Source organism: Cydia splendana, chromosome 3, assembly GCF_910591565.1.
Source record: "Cydia splendana chromosome 3, ilCydSple1.2, whole genome shotgun sequence".
Classification (NCBI taxonomy): Eukaryota; Metazoa; Arthropoda; class Insecta; order Lepidoptera; family Tortricidae; genus Cydia; species Cydia splendana.
Window position 1 is genome coordinate 6,353,748 of NC_085962.1, and position 20,972 is coordinate 6,374,719.

At 37.6% G+C, this 20,972-nt stretch overlaps 2 protein-coding genes and 2 long non-coding RNA genes across 5 annotated transcripts in view; 2 read left to right on the forward strand and 2 right to left on the reverse strand.

The window, feature by feature from the left end:
• LOC134806465 (uncharacterized) overlaps nt 1-20,972 on the forward strand; it is a 320,640-nt gene that overhangs the window by 158,839 nt on the left and 140,829 nt on the right. The gene's annotated exons all lie outside the window — the stretch shown is intronic.
• Nucleotides 1-20,972, reverse strand: part of LOC134806459 (uncharacterized) — a 52,513-nt gene that overhangs the window by 2,823 nt on the left and 28,718 nt on the right. The window lies entirely within an intron of this gene.
• LOC134806652 (uncharacterized) lies at nt 1,389-3,188 on the forward strand. The gene has a single exon (XM_063779981.1). The coding sequence runs from the start codon at nt 1,455-1,457 to the stop codon at nt 3,186-3,188; it is 1,734 nt and encodes a 577-aa protein (XP_063636051.1). The 5' UTR covers nt 1,389-1,454.
• On the reverse strand, nt 3,713-10,758 carry LOC134806370 (uncharacterized). 2 transcript variants are annotated; one of them, XM_063779593.1, is made up of 5 exons: nt 10,320-10,758; nt 10,009-10,118; nt 5,615-5,719; nt 5,207-5,392; nt 3,713-4,844 (listed from the first exon to the last, which is right to left on the reverse strand). In XM_063779593.1, exons 1-5 carry the CDS (start codon nt 10,435-10,437, stop codon nt 4,782-4,784), a joined length of 582 nt encoding a protein of 193 aa, XP_063635663.1. In that variant the 5' UTR covers nt 10,438-10,758; the 3' UTR covers nt 3,713-4,781. The 2 variants fall into 2 exon arrangements, with proteins under 2 accessions (XP_063635663.1, XP_063635664.1); XM_063779594.1 differs by having other exon boundaries at nt 5,263-5,392; nt 10,320-10,752.

Consider the following 20,972-nt stretch of genomic DNA (forward strand, 5'->3'; position numbering starts at 1 on the left):
CACTCTATACTATCTATTCTTTTTGCTACTAGTCAAATGAAATTATCAAATAGATAAGTAGGTACTAGTATCTTCTAAAACAAAGTTGATTTTGGTTGTTTTTTGCAATTAGTGACTTTTGGTTGTCACTGTCAACTGAAAAGACATACTTATGACGCGCACATTAGGGGGTATTACTGCAATTTTTGCCACCAGAGTACAGCACTAGCACATATTGTAAACCATAGGTTAACTTTTTTTATTTTGTGAACTTGTTTTATACATAGGACAAGTACCTATGCTTCGAAGTCAAAATACTATAATGATCGTACTTATGTATGAGAGATAATTTAAAGTTTGTACGGAACCATCGGTGCGCGAGTTAAATCAACTGGCACTTGACCGGGATTTTTATTGATGGAAGCACCCACGTATTAACGACGGTGTAGTGCTTGTAAATCTTGAAATATTTACAATAATTGTAACATATACAGCCAATAAAGTAGAAAGGGGTTTACAGTTACATTCTAAACGCAGAAGCATTGCAGCGTAGTGTTGCAGCAGACTATAGTTCTTTGCTGCAATAGAAGCTTCTTGATCAAGAACATAAATATTAAATTTGTCATTCAAAGCATTGCTGCGAGCTGCATTGCCGCAGGAAATTTTAATATATTGAACATTGCAGTAATCCTCCCTGTATTACTGCAATGTTCTGCCGCCAGAGTGCAGCACTAGTGAACATACTAAAGCATAGAGTAACTTACATACATACATACATAGAGTAACTTTATACTTACTTATGGCCTTAAACAGTTTTTTGGCAAGTTTTCACTATGACATTGATGCATCAAGGCGGTTTGTTTACAGGTGAAACGCTAAAATCGAAATTTCGTTATCTGCCTCTCTATCTATCGAATAGGCAAGAGTGATAGAGGCAGAAACCGAACTTTCGATTGTCGTGTTTCACGGTAGGCCATGTGATTGTGCTAGTGACGCCCTCTACGCAGAGTTTTGCGTAATATTCCGTATTGTCTATGTCGATGTTCTGTATAGTTGACATTTCATACAGTACAATACAGTCTGCAGCAATTGAAATGTTACCTTTATACGACAATCATTAACTATACTGTCAAATTATCATTTGACAACTGATGTGGGTAGGTAATTATGCTAATTATCAATTTTTCATTTGTCGTGATAACGACCGTTCCGTCTGGTTATAAATAAGGCAGCTAGGCCAGTTAGAACGCTTACGGCTGTACCGATATTAAATATTGTTTCATATGGGGTTCTATTTTTACGTAGATTACTAGTTTTAAGTAGTTCTCTATTAGTATTTCTGGTTGGAAATTGTTTTATACGATAGGTCATCATCGTGCAAATCGGTCATGTATACTACATTACAACTACTTACCTTTTTAGGCTTAGTTTGTGCAGTGTTCAGTGTTGAAATAAATCATTTTGTGAAAAACTCGATGCTCGCTAATATTCTTGAAATGTGTGCATTAGATATAGTTTTATCTAAAACTTTGCATGGAGCTGATGTAGCTGTCATCAGAAATAATAAGTTCGAAAATGATTTCATCAAAAAACTTCACGAAAGTTACAATGTCAAAATGTTTGGAAAGGATTATGATGTACCTTTAAATATTTCACCTGACGTTTACATAGTGCATTGTGATGACAAAAATCATTTTGAAAATATCATCGTCAATTTAAAACATGATTGCTACCGGAATACTAATGCTTTGTTCATACTAGTGTTACCAAATATAAGGGAGGATGATTTGCCATTTATATTTAAAATATTATGGTCCCACCATATCATACATGTTCTTGTTACAATTAAAGATGTAAATGAAGATGCTTCAATATACTCATATCTACCCTATGCAGAAGGTCGATGCGGCAGAGATTACAATTATAGTATTAAAATAGGTCAATGCCAAGGAGAAGCAGCGAGGGACGTCGTAGAGAAGTTACGCGAATACGATAAGCCTAATTTAGAAAACTGCACATTTAATATTTTGGCTCACCATTACCCACCTCTAGTATTTTCTGATCTAAACCCAGCAGATACATTTGCGGTCGGGATAGAAAGATACCTTCTACAACTGCTGCTAGAGGCTGAGCACATGTCCCCGAATTTCACATTTGTGCCAGAAACTGTTGAGTTCGGTGACATAACAAATAATTTTACCGTTACCGGAATAATGAAAAAATTGCACGAAAGCGAAGTCGATTTGTTGTTTGGAGGATTCAGCTTGAACAACAAACGAGCATTGTTATTCGATTTTATATCTATTCATTTAGCATTCGAAGATGTTTACATACCAGTTACCCCTAACGCAGAATTGGTGCAAAGATGGAAGATAATTTACATGATTTTTGAGTACAGGGTTTGGTTGCTTCTACTAGTCGCAATTTTTATTTTCTCAGCTCTGCTTACAATTATTGATAACTTATCAAAATGCAAGTGCAATAGTTGTTCTAAACTGCTGAAGCTCTTTGGAAACGCAACTCAAAATGTAGTGTTAAAGCGAAAAGAAAACTTATCGGAAAATTTAATAATTATTAATTGGTTGTGGTTCGTTTTCCTAGTGACCTGTTATTACAATACGCGGTTGACAAGTTACTCAACCTTCCGGACATATGAGCCACAGATAAACGAATATATGTCTTTGGAGAATTACAATTTGACCCCATGTTTTTCACATGACATGACGGCCTTCATAAAGAATTCAGAGACACCAATAATACATGAACAATATCTAGATATGGATAGCTGTAAGACTGCTGATCTTGCATTAGATGAGATTGTAAAGTCATCGAGTAAATATACAGTTACAATATACTATAAATACCTTTGGTGGGCATCGCAACACCCGAAAGAGAAAAACCGTGTTCATGTCATGCAAGAAAACATGTACAAAACGCATTATGCTATATTTTTTAAACGTGGATTCCCTCTCCTCCAGCAGTTTGAGAGGACAATGTCTCGCATAGTTGAGTGTGGTTTTGTCCATGCTATTGAAGGGCGGTTTCCTAACGATGTCAGATACGCAAGCGACTACTCCGGCGCGTTTGAAGTGCGCTTTCTAACATTGTACGACCTAATTTTACCTTTCAGTATTCTGGCCGTTGGACAACTTATTGCATTAGTAGTATTTATTGTAGAAGTACTTCAAAAAACGAACAAAATACATTGAAGGGAAATTTATTTCTTTATATTTTACTATGATTGAGCTCAATTTTTTCAGTTTCGAGAGAATCTTTCGAATATTCTGCACAGCACAGAACTTGGCACCCATATATATCTCAATTCTTTTGTCGGCGATTTAACCACGATTAATAATTGAATTTGGCTCTCGTTTCACATTTATGTTTTTGTTGGGATCTTACAGTCGCTTAGGAACATGAAGGCCTCTTTGTTTGTGTTAAACATACTCAAGATATTTTGTGCAATTAGAAGTACTATAGTATATATCTCACTTACTCCCGTTCCCAATTTCCCAGTCTCCCAATTTCCCAGTCTCCTCTAGTTGTAGTATTGGGTTTTCTAGTGTTAACTCACTTTTCAGTGTCACTTGCGATTATATGGGTGGGTAAAAATACTTCATAATTACTCATATCCTCATTTGTACCTTATTTAGTAGGTTCCAGACGGAATACCATTTAAGCATGGGTGCAATAGTTATAGATAAGGTTAGGTAAAGTGAAAATAATAAAAATATTTAGAAAAATAAATACAAATTTTATTTATGATCTTATTTTAAGTACAAAAATTTACTACCTATTATTTAATTTAATGTGATTCGATCACTTAAAGCTTCTGAAGCTTAAAATATTTCATAAATAAATTAATGACATATAAATTAAATCTATGAGATTACATGCCTTTGGCACCAAGGACTAGGCCTCCAACACGAACTAAAAATTTAAATACAAAAATTACACAATTAAGAGAGCTGATTTAAAAAATCGAGACATTCCCTGATATCATACAAATCAATAAATTAAGTACATGTCCTATGACTAGACCGAATACTTTAAAGTTTACCTAATAGTCACAGTAAATTATCTTAAACCTAACATTGGAATAGCTATAAATATCACAACATAGGAATTACGTAAATCATATTTACGCCATTAAGTAGGTATAGTAAACAAATACTGCACAGTGATGTCTAGGAGACAAATACTTTTCAAACACCAGACATAACAACAGACTTACAAACATTCGTACGGTGCAAACATTAAATACAGACCAAGGGTCTCGGAACATATTGAGCTCACAGCACCATTTGGCCCCATATAAAAAACCTAAAATAAATAGCTTACCTACTCTATTAATACTGTTGAGACTTAGACTACTTATGTTATAAGACACTTATATCAGTCGGCAATACAACTAAGGTCACTTTAACAAGTCTTTAGTTTTTCACGTTACTCCGCCACTATTGTAGTCAAACTCATAATCGTTTCGACTTTCTTTCAGGACCTCTATTCGACAAGCGACGTTTGACGAATCGTGTTGATCTCCCGTTGATGTGGGAAAAATCATAAGTTCTCGAATACGTACAATGTCAAAATTTGACATTAGCAATCCACAGTTCGGTGACAACCGAACCACCCCGAGTTCAGAGTTGAGTTTTGGTTGTACCAAATGATATTATTCACAAGTGATCGAATCAACACTTGATAGAATCAACATGCAATAAAATTAACTGATTTGACGTGGATGCAAGATCTGACAGTTGTACATGTCGAATTTGGCCCCAGAATGTTCGCGGCTCTATCACTTATCTCATCCGTCTTCGCGCTTCACAAGCGCATTTAGAACGATTCCACCGCATATTCGGGTTCTATAACAAAAGAAAACTTACATTAAAATTTCTGAAAAGTTGTTTTTTTTTTTAGATAAAGCAATAAAACGCAGACAATGGATATCAGCACGTACGCAACGAAACACCGAAAAAGGCGCGTGAATTATAAAAAAGCCAATAAATATTATTCTAGCCTCGATAAGTAGATAGAGGCGTGAGACGACTTGCGTCTATCATTTAAAAAGGTAGTCTCTTTCGGATTAGCATCAGAAAGATTAGAAAATAAACAAAACAAACAGCGGTACAGTAATGAAAAAGAAGTAAAAGCGTTTGTTAAAAGTCGATCGGTGCATCGTGCATCACATCTAGTTAGTGCTTACAGACATCCATTATCTACGAACCTTAGCGAGGCAGTTGCGGCGCTCCTCGAGATTTGGACATTGGCAGGCGCACTTACGGGGGTTGAACACCCGGCCACTCGCCGCGCAGCTCTCAGGGCTGCCCGTGCAGCACTGGCATGACAAATGCTCCTCCAGCTCGTACAGGGAACACGACTCCTTCCCAGTCTTCATATTGGTAATCTTTATCTGCAAACAAAATTCCAATCAGATTCCAATCGTTAAGGAAAGCTATCATAATAGATGACCCGTAATCGCGCGCCGATTCGCTGAATCATAGACGCATTAGAACAATCATGAGGTTTGTTATGTCATTATTATCGTAGGAGACAATCAGAATTACTGTGGCGACGTTTAAAATAGAACAAGTGTGTCAAGGTAGTTCAGTAGAGATAAGGTTTAGGTACTTACTGGTATATGACGGATGGTAGTCTCGCGAGGAACGCATTTGGAGTCCGAGCCCACGTGGTCGCAGAGGCCGACGCAGCGTTTGACCCACACGGCGCCCGGATGGATCTGGGGAAAAACATGAACGTCACCCATATAACCATTCCAGTCGCAGAATCACAAAGTGGTAACTAAATGTCAGATGTGTCGTAACAGAGTCCACACAATGTGTCTAGAATTGTTTCGAAACAAAGTGTCGTCGCCGTGTCTACACTTTTCCGTAACAAGGTGTCGACACATTTGTGTGCACTTTGCGTGCGGTTTGCGACTAAATCTGACAGCAAATTTGTGACAGCAAATGTCAATATAAAATACCTCTTGGAAAACCAAGGTTTGTCAAACTACTATTAGTGTCTCGTGTGCTCGTAATTCTAGTAAGTCATCATGGGCAATGCAAATGATAATAATCGACCGAAACCATATAAACACCCAACACCCGTCAACCTTTTACAGAAAAGTTTTTAAATAAATTCAATAAGCTACTTAGGTCAGGCAACGAATGCTCCAAAAGTTGTAGAGGGAAATGCTCGGAACACAATTTTTGACTCCGTAACTCGGTTTGACAAGTTAGGAGGTGAACATATCAAAAGTCCCCGGCCGTAGCCCTTGAGCGGGGGGGGGGAGAGAGGGGGCTTTGAAGGTCCCATTTTCCCGTTTTTCGATTATATCTCGGAAACTATGCATCTCAGCGACATGGCCACTTAGCTCATGGCTCACAAAATGAAAGTTTATTTAATTTGTTACAAGTTTATTCAGTAAATTTTTTCGATATGTTGAATAGTTTTTGAGATATCCGCTCTTGAAAGTTTATTTAGGGCTCTCAATTTTATCTTGATATATCTATATCAGTGAAGGTGCTAGGCCGTGTTTGGTATCGTTTTCGTATAAATCTGGGGTGCTGAATCCATTTAAGATATCACATTGACACCATTCCACAAAATAAAAATAAATCTTTTTAGGGTTCCGTACCTCAAAAGGAAAAAACGGAACCCTTATAGGATCACTCGTGCGTCTGTATGTATGTCCGTCTGAATACACAAAATAGTTCTTTACATATAGATGACAGGAAAACCTATTAGAAATGTGCAGTCAAGCGCGAGTCGGACTTAATGTACGGAACCCTTAATACGCGAGTCCGACTCGCACTTGGCCGGTTTTTTTGAAACTCTTCTTGACGCTTAACCGCTGAACCGATTTCGTTGAAATTTGGTATAGAAATAGTTTGCGTCCCGGAACAGGACATAGGATAGATCTTATAACCAAAATCATCTTTTGAAGGTGTGAAAAGTGGCGTGGAAATTTGTACGGGAAATCAATAACCGCTGAACCGATTTATATGAAATTTGGGATGGTCTACATCTTTGATTTAGTTAAAAATGATGAAAAAACATGACTTCAAACCTAAACTTAAACAGTATTCTTCAAGAAGTCAATTCTGAATTCCCCCCTACACCTCATTTCACACCTTTAAAGGATGATTTTTGAGGTAATTTATTATATCCTGTCTCGGGACTCAAAATATATGTGTACCAAATTTAAATTAAAACTGTTCAGCAGTTTAAGCGTGAAGAGGAGTTTAAAAGAAAGTATTTTAATAAGTTTATATGTTTTTACTTCGGAATGGTGTCAATGTGATACCTTAACTAAATTTGGTACTGCGAATTTATACGAAAACGATACCAAACATGGCCTCGTAGCTTTACTGTTGTAGAAGTCAAAATAAAATTGAGAGCCCTAAATTCTTATTACTTGGCCAAACTTGTGTAGAAGGAAAAGGTAAAATAAAAGTCTTCGGCAGGAATATAAGACACAAATATATTTTTTTTTGCGTTACTATTTCATTCATCAAATATAAACATACCTTGATTATACTATTCTAGTGAGATCCTCATAGATAAACAAAAACATTTACTTAAAAAATTACAAGGTCGAAATGTCACGGAACTTGTGAGAGTAATATGTGAAAAATATAAACTTTTATGACAAAAAAAATCTGGACACAATTTAAGAATCACCCAATTGCGTCGAGGAATCATCTGTATTTTTGCTTGTTTCATTACCTCCTCGCTTCTTTTTTGTCCTTTGTATTCTGTAGCAATTTGTTAGATCTGAAAATAAAGATAACTTGCGTCGTCACGGATGTCGATTTATAGGTTTTAGGGAGTGCAGAATTCGAAAACGATGATCATTTTATAATCCAAGATGGCGGCTACGTATTTTGTCATAAAAGTGGAATCCAAAATAGTCATCATTTTCGAAATCTGCGCCCCCAGAAACCTATAAAACGACATCCATGACGACTTTTATGACATAGTGCATGGCCGCCATCTTGGAATCCAAAATAGTCATCATTTTCGAAAGCGGGGCCCCCTAAAACCTATAAAACGACATACATGACGACTTTTATGACATAGTGCATGGCCGCCATCTTGGAATCCAAAATGGTCATCATTTTCGAAATCTGCGCCCTCTAAAACCTATAAAACGACACCCATGACGACTTTTATGACATAGTGCATGGCCGCCATTTTGGAATCCAAAATGGTTATCATTTTCTAAATCTGCGCCCCCCAAAACCTATAAAACGACACCCATGACGACTTTTATGACATAGTGCATGGCCGCCATTTTGGATTCCAAAATGGTCATCATTTTCAAAATTGGGGCCCCCTAAAACGTATAAAACGACATCCATGACGACTTTTATGACACAGTGCATGGCCGCCATTTCGGATTCCAAAATGATCATTATTTTCGAAATCGGCACTCCCTAAAACCTATATATCGACACCCATCTCGACTTTTATGACAAAGTGTTTTGCTACCATCTGCATGCAAGACATTTCTATTATTTTTACGTACAAAAATGGCCCCCTGTCAACTTTCAATCGAGATTTAATCGATAATTTATTCGATTAATATTCAGATTAATTCAATTTCAATCTATGTTAGGTCGACTAAACTAATCGCGATTAAAATTTGAGAATTAACTTTTTTTATTCCATTAATTAGTCGAATAAACAGTTAATCGATTAATGCCCATCTCTGACCACGGCATTTTTACACTTTGAGAATATCTGAAAACAAATCAACACAAGGAGCCATTTTGCAAATCCAGTAACTTTGTTATTACTTTTGACAGCGCGTGTCATGTGTCAACACAGAGTCGACACAAAGTCGAAACATTGCAACTACTTTGTGACTGCAATATTTCTCAGCCTTAAACCATATTTATACATCATAATTAACAAGTTTGGTAGTATGTAAAGCGTTATTTCTGTTATTTAAGTATAGTATACGCATCGAAGTACTAAAAATGCTTCAAATAATATAGTTATGAACACAGGCACTGAGAAGTAAACAATTTCATTTCCGGCTAAACTACAACAATGTGGTGGCGCGTTGATTATATTACACTTAGTTTATCAAATCACTCGAGCAGTTTAATTCCCCATAATAATTTAAGTCATATTGTAATATAAATGCAAACAATATATAATTACGTCTTGTAATCCGTTTAAGAGATGGCGTATTAATGTCACTTATTTTTATTTAAGTATTTTTCCATCTGACAGTTTCCATTTGACAGGAACAAAATGAACGAATGAACGAATGATTTTGGCATAAAGTAGTCGCAAACCCGAAACAATGTGTGCACACGGCGACCACACTTTATGTCACTTTGTGTCATGTGTCGACCCTTCCCCATTTCTGGTAACTGTGTCGACACGGCGACGACTCTGCGACTGGAATTGTGACCGAAACAGACGGTGTCGACACAAGATGTGTCAACACCGCGTCGTAACGGCGACTGGAAATGGTTGTATGGGCAGTAAGGCTTTGCGGCGTATGAGTACTGTAGGTACGCATGAAACCTCAAATATTTGATCTAAGCGGCAGATTAAGGATGTCTTTTATCTCTAAGTTTATAACGAACTAGCTAGGTATATCTGATCTTAGAAAAAGTTTAATGTAAGATATAAAAACTAATGTTGAAATAATGAAGTAAAATTTATATTAAATTCAATTAAAACGGCTTATTAATAATCTGTTTGAACTTTTGAAACTTGTTAAAAATTATCAAAAATAATCTGATCAAGATAAAAATAATTGGTCATCATTTGAATTTATGACGGTTAGATATCGTCACAATTAAGATAACGAATTGTAATGTTGTGAAATCGAGAAAATTGTACGAGAAATTGTATCATGCGTTCACGTAGTGCCGATAAAAAGGTGGGTCATTTAAATGCTCACGCGAATGTTGGTGACGCCCTCCGCGTATTTAAATTAAGAATTAATTACAACTTATCAAATTAAATAATGGAATTTAGTGATTAGTTCAGATATATATTCACCTCTTCGTGAGCAGCTTTGGGTTTCAGTACAACGAAAACTTCACGGGGTGCTCCGCATCGCGCATCCTCAATTAGGGCACTCCTCTCGCTTGAACCACTGCTACAGGATACTGCCAAACAAATAACAGTAATTGTTAATAAAACTTGTCAGTTATCTACAAATTCAAAACAATTTTTTTTATCATTATTGTCCCATTTATTACTATTTATTTCGAATCTTTCGTCAAAAATAGGTATATATTTAAGGCTGCTACAGTAGACCGTTAGGGTGTCATCAATTTCTATTAATGTGATGATCCAGAAAGACTCACCTTTCTTTAAAGGCGGGACTTCATGCTCCTCGTAACTCCTGCCAAACTTTGGGTGATGTCTGTTCTCCACCGCCCTCACAATCACAAAAAGCACCAAAACCATGAATAACTTCTCCATTTTTTTTGTAAGTTTCACAAATCTTAATATCACTGGTTAGCTAGTCACTTGCACGTCGTAAGTTATCACTGACACTTGTATTAGGTACGTGTTGCTCGTTCGACGGTCTGTGGAGGTATGGTGTGGAAGGCGGCGAGTTTGTGTTATAAGCCTGCGGGCTGCGGCTGAGTCAGCGGCGGAGGCTCGTCGGTTGCGTCACGGCGACGGCGCGGCGTGCAGTTTGCACAGCTGTCGCTACGTCATCGTCACGACTTTCGGCGAACGGTTTCGGGATCCTTTGCGGATTTGCGTAACTTCCTATTTGAACGTTCCTGCGATAAGGTCCGTCTGGCTTTTGAAGTCATACGGCGCGATTCGGGAAATGAATTAGAGATTCACTAGATATGAAATAATAAAGATATGTGACGTTCCACGGCAAAAGGTACCTTATGGCGGTTGGCGCTTACTCTATTATTAACGCCGCTCCAATATTATTGCGGCTGCCATCAGTCGTTTTAACGTCGTTGATTTTTAATGAGCCTTTATGATTACTACTCGTTAGATTTATTTTGGAGCTTAGATTGATACCTACACTAATGCTTTTTCTATATTAGGTATACCTGAGGTAAACGTACTAGTGCTCGACATGCTAATGCCCAATAAATGACACCTTGCTGTCACCTCTATTGACAATGACTTAAGTTTCAAGAGGACATGTACTGGGACCACGTCGAGCACCAGTACGTTTACCTTATACTCCACATAATTTGAAAAATACTTAAACATAATTTTACTGGAACTTGAATTTAGACCATAGACTTGTAAGTTCTGATTTTACGGTCGCATTAAAGGTTGTGGTAGACTTACATGATGTCAAATAAGCGTGCAATTAAGTAAAGTGTTAGCTTGATGCCATTGCGAGTCAATTCTATTTTATCTATCTAATATCACAACAGTGCGTAGGTAAGCACAAAATAGGTGTAAATTCGTAAATATGTGTAATATGATAGTTAATCACAATAATGATGATGAAATATAATGGATTACATGGAATTCCCAGATCTAAATCAATTACAAAGGAATTTATCGTCATAAAAGTCCACTATCAGATTATTATATCGATTGATGTAGTTAATCTGACACCTGAGGAATTCGCCATAGGTACTATAAACATAGTATTACTCGATAGGTTATCATTCTTGGCGCCGAGTCATGAACTAACTGTGAATGTGATTAAAATACATCAAAGCGTAGGTATGTTCGTATAAGTGATTTATAATCTTAGAGAAATAAATATATTTGAACTGAAAAAAAAAAAAAAATGTTTGTCTTAAATTATCTTTCACGGCAGTGACCTAACCTAGCGCAACGCCCTTTGTTTTGCGGTCTTAGTGTCATCATAATATTATAGTTATGTTAAAGATACAGACCATATTTGCATTGAATGTATTTCCCTCAGTAGCTTGCTGCAGAATATCTTATAATTAATAGATTAAGATAAATGTTTATAGCACGTCCAAATACCAAATTATTTATTCTTTAAAGGCGGATACAACAGGTCTTAAACGTAGGTATCACACATTTTCGCTTATTACTTGCGGTTTTTTGGCCATCCAAAGGTAGGGCATGCACCTTGCAATATGCCTTGATAACACTTCATTTATTACTTTTATTACTTGGTATTATGAGAACATAGATCAGATCCAGATACCGTTACTAATTTTAGTATATTGTGAGGAAAGATACTAGGACCCCACGACTGCCGAGAGACAGTGGCACAAGCACAAGTCTCCTGTGTAATGACGTTATTAAAATGGGTCTGGCATCGCTATTAAAAGTGCAACTTGTACCGAAACTGTGATATCCCTTCGTGCGTTTCCCATAAGGCAGCAGGCTGTTTTTTAGAACGTAATTTAAGATACTAGTCCCGTATAGATATCGTATTTTTTATATAATTGCCTTCCAACGTCTAAGTTTGCTGTCACATAAGTTATCTGATAAGCTATTGGTGTAAGTTGCAAGCATAAAACATCCCAAATTTATGGGATAAAAATAATACGTATAATTGTTACCCGGGAATCATCCCATAATAGTGATAAGCTCGAACAACTAGAGTTTACTTAAACTTTTGTAGAGTATACTGATACCTATATTGGTTTTTATTGCAATAATAAATATTTCAACTGTCTATTAATGTATACAAACGGTAGCAGTAGCTAAGTATACAATTTCATAAGACAGATATACTAAACAGTAGTATACATACCTACATATAGGTACCTATAGAGTTGAATTTACAAGCATTTCATCAGCGTGTTATTTATTAAGGTGCCGTAGGTCTAGAGAGCAGAGTTTTGCAAAATCGTACCGCTTTTTTAGACTTCTTAGTTTCTATACGGTTGCCAAAAAATAATTAGCAATCTTGAGGGTTTTCTCTAGTCAGATTCGAATCCAGATATTTTTACTTTCGGTCAATAGAAAAAAATCACAGACATAATATCTATATAGGAAGATATGTCTAAAAGGCACTTTCAAAAATTGTAACAGTTTATGCACAAAAGCTAAAAATATGGAAATTGCTTCTAAAAATGCGTAATTTTATTTTTGAGGGAACTCATCGATATTTTTTTAAAACTTACAACTAATTAAAATTCAAAAACATCCTGCTCCGAGCATCACATGCATCTCGCTCCCGCTTACGCTCAGTGATAGTGAGAGAAGAACTCGAACCTACGGGGCCTTAACAAAACATTGAAAGCATCAATTAATATTCCACTAAATATTACTATTTATACTTAATTGACAGCTTTTTCATAAGCTTAACTGGAAAGAGCTCGTTAGCATACAAATAAGTTCACCTGAAACTGAACTAATCGAAAAGTTCGTGGAAAATGTGGTCACAGTTTTCCTTGGGAGTGACGTCACCGTTCGGTCGACATACGAATTTCAATTGTTAAACGGTAGGCGTGAACGGGCGGGGCGCAAGTTAAAGGCGCGCGGGAAAAACCACGGAAAAACTTTGACAGGTATACAAATAGAATATCGGATAGATATATCTATCACATACCTTTAAACCAGCAATTCTTGTTTATTTATATATTTCGGTGATCTCGGCAACGGCTCTAACGATTACGATGTAATTTGCTATATGGGGGTTTTCGGGGGCGATAAATCGATATAGCTAGGTCTTATCTCTGGGAAAACGCGCTTTTTTCAGTTTTTATCTGTTTTCCGAGCAAAGCTCGGTCTCCCGGATATTGTTATACCTACTTAGAAATGGTGAACTTAAATAAATGTACATATATATTTCCTTTCCAATTTTTTCTTCTGTTTCTTTTCATATTATTGTATCGTTCTTCTTTTAAAGCGTAGATAGCCTAGTGGACAACATAATTTTATGCTTACCAGCCGCTTTTCCCGAACCGCACAAACATATCCAAAATCCCTATAAGTATAGCATATAGTTTGGCGAGCCATTTACGTCAGTAGAAAAAAAGGCATCAAATTTAAAAACATGTAGGCGCGAAGGATTGTTCTCCTATATTTCGTACTTTTTCTATTGACAAAGTGCGTTTGCCAGAGTACTTATAATTTTTTTTAGTATTTTTTTTATTAGCCTGTTGTAGTGTCCCACTGCTGGGCAAAGGCCTCTCCCCCTGATTTCCACAACAATTTCCAAATTGAAGGTTTGCCAGCGAGCAATGGATCGCAGTATTCTAGGTGTCACAAGGACGGATCGCATCCGAAACACCACATTGCGCTCCAAAACACGCATAGCTGACGTGTGGGAGAAGACTGCCAGACTGAAGTGGGACTGGGCGGGTCACGTCTGCCGCAAGCATCCGGATAGGTGGGCTAGTATAGCCACCAAGTGGATGCCGCAAAAGAAGCGCGGACGTGGCAGGCCCAGACGGAGATGGCGGGACGACTTAGACGCCTTCATCAGTGGCTGGCCGGAGAAGGCACGGGTGTATAAAATATTTAACATTAATTTCGCTTAATTTTTTTTGTTTTCTTCGGTATAAAAATTGTAAGCTCGTGGCTTTCTATTCACTCTAGATAACAATTTTGACCGAGGTATGGTATAAAGAGAATTTAGTATAGAGGCGTATTGTCAAAGTAAATTTTGTAATCACAGTAAAATTACACAGGATTAAAACTTTTAGAACGCCATTCGACTTTGATCCTTGTTCTTTCACTGTTATGTGTTAAAATTGTTAAATATCAAACGGTGTCGCCATCTACACGAGTATAGGCCAAAGGTATATGGCGCCATCTTTTCGAGCATACTTTTTTTCTTAGACTTTATTTATCTTATATGAAGTTATATATCTATATTTTTGGTTATGGTAATGGTTATTGCACAATGTACCATTTCATTATCTAAAATATTATAGACTTTTCAACGTCATTGTGATGTATTTGTAGTTATGATCACATTTAAGCCATGGTTCACGTAAAACTAGACATGAGCTCGCGATATGTAAACGCAATAAAACTATAGCGTCAATGAGGAATGTGCAAAAATAAATAATCGCAGAGGAAACTAGGTAATCTTAAAAGTCCGTAGCAAACATAGCGCGAGGTGACGATGACGTTATGATTGCGACAGCAATACAGCGAACTGTTGCTGCCGACTGGATTGCTGTAGGAAATGTCAATATCCAGGACAATGAACTTACGCTGGCATTCTGTCGTGATTGGAACGTAACATTTAATTTTCTTAACATGTTTTCTTACCCAGCGAATTGGCATTGCCATTCAGCGCGGCAATGCCACCAGCCTTCTGGGCACCCTACCATCCGGCGCCGAGCTAGCTCCCATTTTTTATTTGTATTTTTTATATGTAGGTACATAGTTTAGTTTTAATTTTAATGTTTAAATAGTTTATTTATTTTGTTAATACTGTTTTGCTAAGATAATATTGAATAATATCTTTTAATGACTATTATTATTGAAAATTCTGCCTAACGATAAATATTCATAAGGCTCTAACTAAATAATAGCAATAGTGGATCACTATGTAATTGGCGGATATAAACTTATCGTAAATACTTAGGTATCACAATGATGGCCACTGTCCCAATAGCAGACCCTTTATAATATTGTACTAATCCTATTTAATATACATTAAGATATCTATTTAGTACCCGTACTAAATATACATCTTAATTCCACTATAGCTGATAATAGCTATCATTTGCAAGCCGTCAATCACTAGGTCGTTTACCTTAATTAAAGTGTAAATAATGCTTTAGATAAAAACGGTCATTAGATCATCAGTCAAAACAAAATTAAGACACGACCACCTGGTTAATTAGTCGTGGTTGATTAAGTGGCACGAATTATATTGGCATAATTAGCGAGTTTTAACCCTTGTATTGTTTTGTTCTTAATTACAGGTGGACTTTATCGTCTTTCTAATGACACTGTAATATATTTTTGAAAGTTTTTTTTTTCATATTAGTGCCTACCTATTCACTAAGAGCGTTTCTGGTTTCTAACTAGTATTGGTACCTAATACCTATTAATAGTCAGGCCAATTTTTCTAGTCGAAAAAACGCGTCGAATTTAAATGTTGAAGCCAGTGTAATGATTCGTCCAAAACTACGAAACTTGACAGATCGTAAAGGCCTAAAATAATTTCATTTTCTGAAAGTCAGCAATCCGCTGCCGCTTATGCCTTAGGTGAAAGCGGAGTCCTTGACACACAGTGTACCTAGTGTACAAGTTTGTGCGAGTCATTATGACGTCATACAACGGTGCCCCCAGCCATCGACTCTAGGACATCGATTCTGGTTCAACAATTTGATAAATTTTTTCTTATTTTGATACGACCTTAACGTGGCGGAATGTCATCGATCTTAGTGCGCCCTCACGAACGGCAAAGAGGGTGAAACGTCGGAGTGGGTTTAGTGGGTAGGGCCAAATTCTCCCTCTCTCTTGCCAGGAGAGGGGAAAGGAGCGGCGAATCCCACACAACGTGCATAAACGCATTCCCACTCCGTCAAAAAAAAAGTCGTATCATGAGGTACGCGCACCAATTACTTAGTGCAAGCGAGATGCCTTATGCGACTCCTGATTTCGTGAGGAACATGCAGCGTTAGCGGCTCACCCCGATTAGTGCAGGTAAATCTGAATAGGCGCACGTTGACTCGAGGTCGTATCAAAATAAGATGAAAAACATATCAAAAATATATCATAGAATCGGCCTCCGGTGTGCTAGCTTGTTCACAGCCAATTTGGAACTGAAATATTAAAACTGTCTCTCTTTCCAACCTCGTTATACTCCCGATTGGAACTTTAAGATACGTCAAATACTTATTAAGTCTAGATACGTTATGGATTAGATATGTCAGTGTCAAAAAGTGATATTACTTCAAAAAAAAAAACGTCACTTTTGACTCTGACATATTATCGTATCTAGACGTAATATTTGACGTACGAGTATCTTAAAGTAATGAGTGAAAGAAGGCTAACAACGAGAGTGTATAAGGGAGAAGTAGAAGTGGGATTTGGTAGGGGGGCAGACCTCGGCGGACTTTATCTGATCAGATCGGGGAAATCCTTCAGGATTTCTTCAGAAAGGCCAGGTCAAGAGCACCCTAAACGGGCGAGCGTGTCTGAGGAATGTTATGAAAGTGAAGGAAGCGAAAGAGGTACCTATGTCAGGATCGTAGCAAGTGGAAATCCGTGGTCTCTGCCTACCCCTCCGGGAAATAAGCGTGATTATATGTATGGATTATATGGATTCGAACTTTAAGATACGTCAATTAATAGATCTAGAAACGATATGGATTAGATGTGTCAATGTCAAAAGTGACGTTTTTGTTTGAAGAAACGTCACATTTGACACTGACATATCTAATCCATGCCGTTTCTAGATCTATTAACTGACGTATCTTAAAGTTCGAATCGGGCCGATATGCCCGCACAAATGATCACATAATTACATCTTGTTGAATATTTTGATATTCAACAAGATGTACGAGTAATTATAAAGTTCGAAAGTCTCAAGATCGCAATAACTATATTATCAAAAGTTTAACATATTCTGAAATCTGAAGGTGCCTAATGATATGATGAAAAACAAATGATGTAATTACGAGTAATACTGCCGTATTCGAACTTCAAGATATTCACAAGAGACGACACTTACTAGATCCATTCTAGATACGTTATAGTTTAGATATCAACAAGTTCTCTTTTGCAGCGCAATTCGGGCAACCACAACCAATGTCACTTTTACGTTAGATAGAGTAAGACATCTATTAGATGTGAATTGGATCTCTAAGTCATATCCTGCGGAAATCGTTCAACTGTATCTCCAGAATCGCGCAAATGTCAAATTTGACAGGTCAGATCTTAAACATATCGTTATCGTATCTTGGTGATGTCTAAAAGATGTCTAATAGATGTCTATTTCAAAATCCGAATCGGGCCCATAGTCATACGAAAACACACGTTACCGTCTAAAATTAACCGCTTGTTACAGGTTTGGACGTGTGTTCACATCTTATCACGCGTTCCAAAATTAGCCAAGTATGTTCGTCAACTTTGTACACGACACACGACAAAATGTGAGTCACTAACCTACGATACGACATATCGCCCACACTGTTAATTATCCATAGATGGACCTTATTACAAGAGGGATAAGGTCTACCGATAAGTTAAGAGTATTGCTGCCTGTACAATCAAATAAAGACCGTCTATAGATTACACAAACTCAAAATGGAAGTCCAAAGAGCGTTTTGTCACTAAGCAAACATTAAGTTTGATTTACTTGTATAATGTGACGCAACATTGCAATGTGTTCCAATCGCTCTAAACCTTTATTTAATAAATTATTTATAAGATAATTAAATAATCGCTGTTTTATCATGGTTAATTGTATTAAGATTTTGGAATTCACGGGTCTAGAAATCCCGGTCTTTTGATAGGCTTGCGTGGGGATATAGATCCAACACGTAGAGGCCCCTTGGAGAGCTTTAATGTCATGTAGAACGCCTGCTGGAACCCGTTCACAGGCGCAACAATAAACACCCATGAACCGGTCGCAGCAGGCATTGGGACTATTGTAGAAAAAGTGAATAGTATACCGGTCTATGGATTGATGTTTGGATGGACAATGAGACTGGGCTATTGTAGAGAAGTCCGGACACCTGCCATAACAATGCTAAAACACGTTATCGAGGCGGGTGGTGACTTGCCGCTGACTAGATGGGCCGCTGCAACTGCCGTCGCGAAGACGACCAGGAGCAACATCGGTGTGAGCGGCTCAGGGGTGTCGAGAGGTGTGCGCCGCTTTCTACCCAGTGGCTGTTACCAGCCACTGTGCCAACTCGCGTCTTATGCATCTTTCACTTCCACCCCTGGAGCATATAGCTCTAACGACTCCTCTCTGGACGGCCAATTAAGGCAAGCCAGAGCTGAGAGTCCTGCGGGTCCCCTTGGGGTCCACTCCGACCGACGAAGACACGCCGGAGACGGAGACCCTGACCGACTCTCGGGAGCACTCGGGTCCGTGGGGTCGTTACTCCCCAACAGCTCGCCACAAGCTGCCGGTATTAAGATCATCTTTAAAACACAAAGTTGAGATACTATTTCAAACGGACCAGAGATTTAAGCCCACTTGCACCATCCCACTAAAACCCGGGATTAAGCGGTTAAACTGTGACTCCAGATTTAACCGGTTAACCCCGGGTTAGTGATTGGGCAAGTGGTCCTTAGAGTGTTTAGAGGGAAAATGGTCAAAGATGACCCTCATTTTCCTTTTCACTTTCGCTTTATGGGCCGATTTTTATTGTGGTGTGATTTTATTTTTTATCGTTAGATTTGTAATACAAAGAAAATGTTAGTTTTGTATGTAAAACTTGTAGAGTAGACCAAGAAAACTGCAACAATTTTGACAGGACACGCAGTGCAAGTGTTAGTTATACGTCATAATTTCATAGAAGTTTGACGTTTAAAATAACACTTGCACTGCGTGTGCTATCAAAATCGTTGCAGACTTTTCTTGGTCTTTAAGGGGCCCACTGATTAACAGTCCGCCGGACGGTATCGGCCTGTCAGTTAGAACAAAATGTTGACAGTTCCGAACAACTGACAGGCCGATACCGTCCGGCGGACTGTTAATCAGTGGGCCCCTTTAACTCTACTCGCTCTATTTTCTTTGTACCTACCTATATCAATTTTAAGTATTGTTGTATGTATACCTATACAACAATATTTTTAATTATGTAGTATTCGCTGTAAAACTAAGAAGCTACTACTTAGAAACTCAACGCACAACTTCTTTGCCGACAACCTGAGATAAGTGGTTGAACTGTACCTATTCTTTAAACAAAACGGATTCTTAAAACAAAACACTAATTGCTTATTAAAAATTCTTTAAAATAATTCCATGAATTTGCCCGATAATAATAAGGTCATTGAAGATTTTTCTTGTGAATGAAGATCGTGTGAATGATAACGGTTGCCGGGCACGCGACGAGTCATATTCGGATTCTACAATTTGGTATTGATATTGTTATTCTATTATAGTACGACCTTGACAATTTGCAGTGCTTCTCGCTCGTACTTACGAGACACGGTTCGCGGAGCAGTAAGAGCGATCTTATCACATCAATATCAAAAGCCTAATTTATTTTAAAATCTTAATACGGCTTCACGTGTGGTGTGCGGTGGAAGCCCACTACCATGATAAATATAGACCAGAGAATAATTATCATTACATGTTACTTTTGCAGAGGCGTACACTTAGGGCTGATTTAGACGATACGAGAATTCGCATGCGGGTTTTAATCGGTCGGTTGAATTGGACGTAACCAATAGTCTGCAATGTAACTAAAATCGCATGCGAGTTCGCGCGTCGTCTAAATCAGCCCTTAGACAATGCGAGAACTCGCATGCGAGTTTCATTACATTGCGATTTTTGATTGGTCGGTTGAATTGAACGTAACCGACAGTCCGCAATGTAACTAAAATCGCATGCGAGTTCGCGCGCCGTCTAAATCAGCTCTTAGAGTCGGTTGCACCAAACCGTCTGTCACCGTTAAAGCATTCGCAAAATTTTATCGTATGGGAAGTTTCATAGTTGACTGCTGAGTGATGTTCAGTCCGCTAAATGTGGTTGGTGCAACTGGCCCTTAGTAATTCGCGATGTTACATTAGAAGACTATATAAAATGATGGACACTGTTATGTGAACTCGTTTCTTTTTTGTCAAAAGTATTTAACAACATAAAAAGTTTAAGTTAAAGGGATTTTAAGGCTACTGCTACAAAAATAATGTATTCCAATTTAAAATGGAGCTTTAGTAATACGCATAATAAAAAAAAGCGATCCAACAATCTTCCAAAATCACCTTTGTATGAAAACCCCTCTCACCCCAAATACGAGGCACTACGGGGTGAGGTGGGTTTTCCTCTTTATCGTCAATGTTATGAAATGGAACTACCCAAAATAAAATACAAACGTCCGAAACACTTATTATATACACCATTCAGTTTTCATATGTAAATATAAAATGTTATCGAGGTTTGAATTTCAGTT